This window comes from Marmota flaviventris, chromosome 9 (genome assembly GCF_047511675.1).
Source record: "Marmota flaviventris isolate mMarFla1 chromosome 9, mMarFla1.hap1, whole genome shotgun sequence".
Lineage (NCBI taxonomy): Eukaryota > Metazoa > Chordata > Mammalia > Rodentia > Sciuridae > Marmota > Marmota flaviventris.
The window spans coordinates 15,704,650-15,706,598 of record NC_092506.1 but is presented as its reverse complement, the minus strand read 5'-3'; the positions used below and the strand labels follow the sequence as shown (position 1 = coordinate 15,706,598).

The 1,949-nt window shown below is 40.4% G+C and overlaps 1 protein-coding gene across 1 annotated transcript; it reads right to left on the bottom strand.

Annotated features, from left to right (window-relative positions):
• Positions 1–553: 553 nt before the first annotated feature.
• Positions 554–1,501, bottom strand: LOC114084099 (olfactory receptor 5M10-like). Its single transcript, XM_027925288.2, has one exon. It carries the CDS (start codon positions 1,499–1,501, stop codon positions 554–556), a length of 948 nt encoding a protein of 315 aa, XP_027781089.2.
• Between the last annotated feature and the right edge of the window lie 448 nt (positions 1,502–1,949).

Sequence of the window (1,949 nt, the reverse complement as noted above, 5' to 3'; positions counted from 1 at the left end):
TTGAAGGGCTAAAAATTTTCCAAGGTAAATATAATGTAAGTTTTAGAAAAAAAAAATAACAGAAATATTAAATTGTTAGATGACCCATTTATATAAATTCTCTGCCCAAATATTCAAAAAATTATTCAGATATCAAAGCCACTTATTTATACAACATAACAAAGCAAAATGATTTCAATGTTAAAAAAAACAAATACAAAAATAGAAAAACTCTTTGGAACCTTGTATAACTCTGGGGTTCTGGTACCATATTGTTCAGGGATGGACTACAAGTATTTCCATCAGGACAGGTTACAGATCACACATGTGTCTAAGTAAGAAAAAAGTCAGTATTTGGAATTCTTGTACACTAGCCAACATATGTTCAGAGTTTGTCTACTAAGGAACATATTTTCCATTTTATATTTTTTTAATAAAATTTATCTTGAATATCTTAATTTTCAGAAAAAAAATTAAGAGACCACTGAGAATATATAAGTCACACTTTCCCGTAGTAGTTTGTCCCTTTAAGGATTCAAGTTGTCATCACAGACACTTAGTCATGAATACAAGCCTAAAGTGATATTTTCTGAAAGAAATTTCCCTTCATCACACCTTGCATGGCATGGATGACATCCTTGTTCCTGAGGCTATAGATCAGTGGGTTCAGCATGGGGCTCAAGAAAGCATAGAAAACTGCAATGACTTTGGACTCTTCTACAGACTTCTCTGAGGGGGGCCTTAAGTACATGCAGAAAAGTGTCCCATAAAATATGGTGACTGTCGTCAGGTGGGAGCCACAAGTGGAGAAGGCTTTGCGCCTGCCTTCAGCAGAACGGATCCTCAGGATGGCTGCAAAAATGAAGAGGTAGGACAGGAGAATGACTGAGAGAGAGCTGGAGAGAGTGAAGCCAGCCACCACAAACATGGCCATCTTCTTGATGTGGGTGTCAGAGCAGGCCAGCAGGAGCAGGGGAGGATCTGCACAGTAGAAGTGGTTGATCTCCAGGGAGCCACAGAAGGACAGGTGGAAAGTCAGCAGTGCCTGAGACAGCCCATGAAGGGAGCCAGACACATAAGGGAACGTGACCAGGGAGATGCACACGTTCCTGGACATCCTGGAGCTGTAATGCAGAGGGCTGCAGATGGCCACATAGCGGTCCAGGGCCATGGAAGCAAGGAGGTAAAACTCAGTGATCACCAGCGCAATGAAGAGGAGACACTGAGTGAAGCACCCAGCATAGGAAATGGTCTTGTCCTCTGAGAGGAAATCATGCAGCATGTTGGGAGTGATGTTGGAGGAATAGCAGATGTCTACAAAGGAGAGGTGGCCAAGGAAGAAGTACATGGGAGTGTGCAGGTGGGGACTGGTGCTGATCAGCGCAATCATGCACAGGTTTCCTGCCAGTGTGAGTAGGTAGACCACCAGAAACACCCCAAACAGGACCTTCTCCAGCACTGGGTCATCTGTCAGTCCCAAGAGAATGAATGCCATCCCCACAGTGTGGTTTGGGGAGGACATTTTCCTCTCCCTTGGAAGCTCAAAGTGACACAGAAAGTGAGTGTATTTCAAATTCTGTATCTGTTCCATTCATATCATCATCATCACTCTCTGATTGATTCAATCATCTGTGGGACTACTTTCTGCTCTCATCAAATTCTTCAGAATTTCTACAGGATGATTTTACTCTACATGTCTGTGTTTTCTTTCTTTCTCCCTAGATTGCAAAGATAGACATATATTCAATGTTTTTCTGTTGTTGTTTTTTCTCATACATATATATATAAATTCATACTTACACTTAAAAATACTTACCAACATTTATACCTGTATTTAGTGGTCTCTACACTTAATTTTTTTCAAGTTTTCTGAAAATAATCTAAATGCAAGAAAATTAGAAATGAATTTCTGCACAATATTTCCCATGTTCCAAGGCATAAATAAATAAAGGAGGTTTTATTTCCAGGGC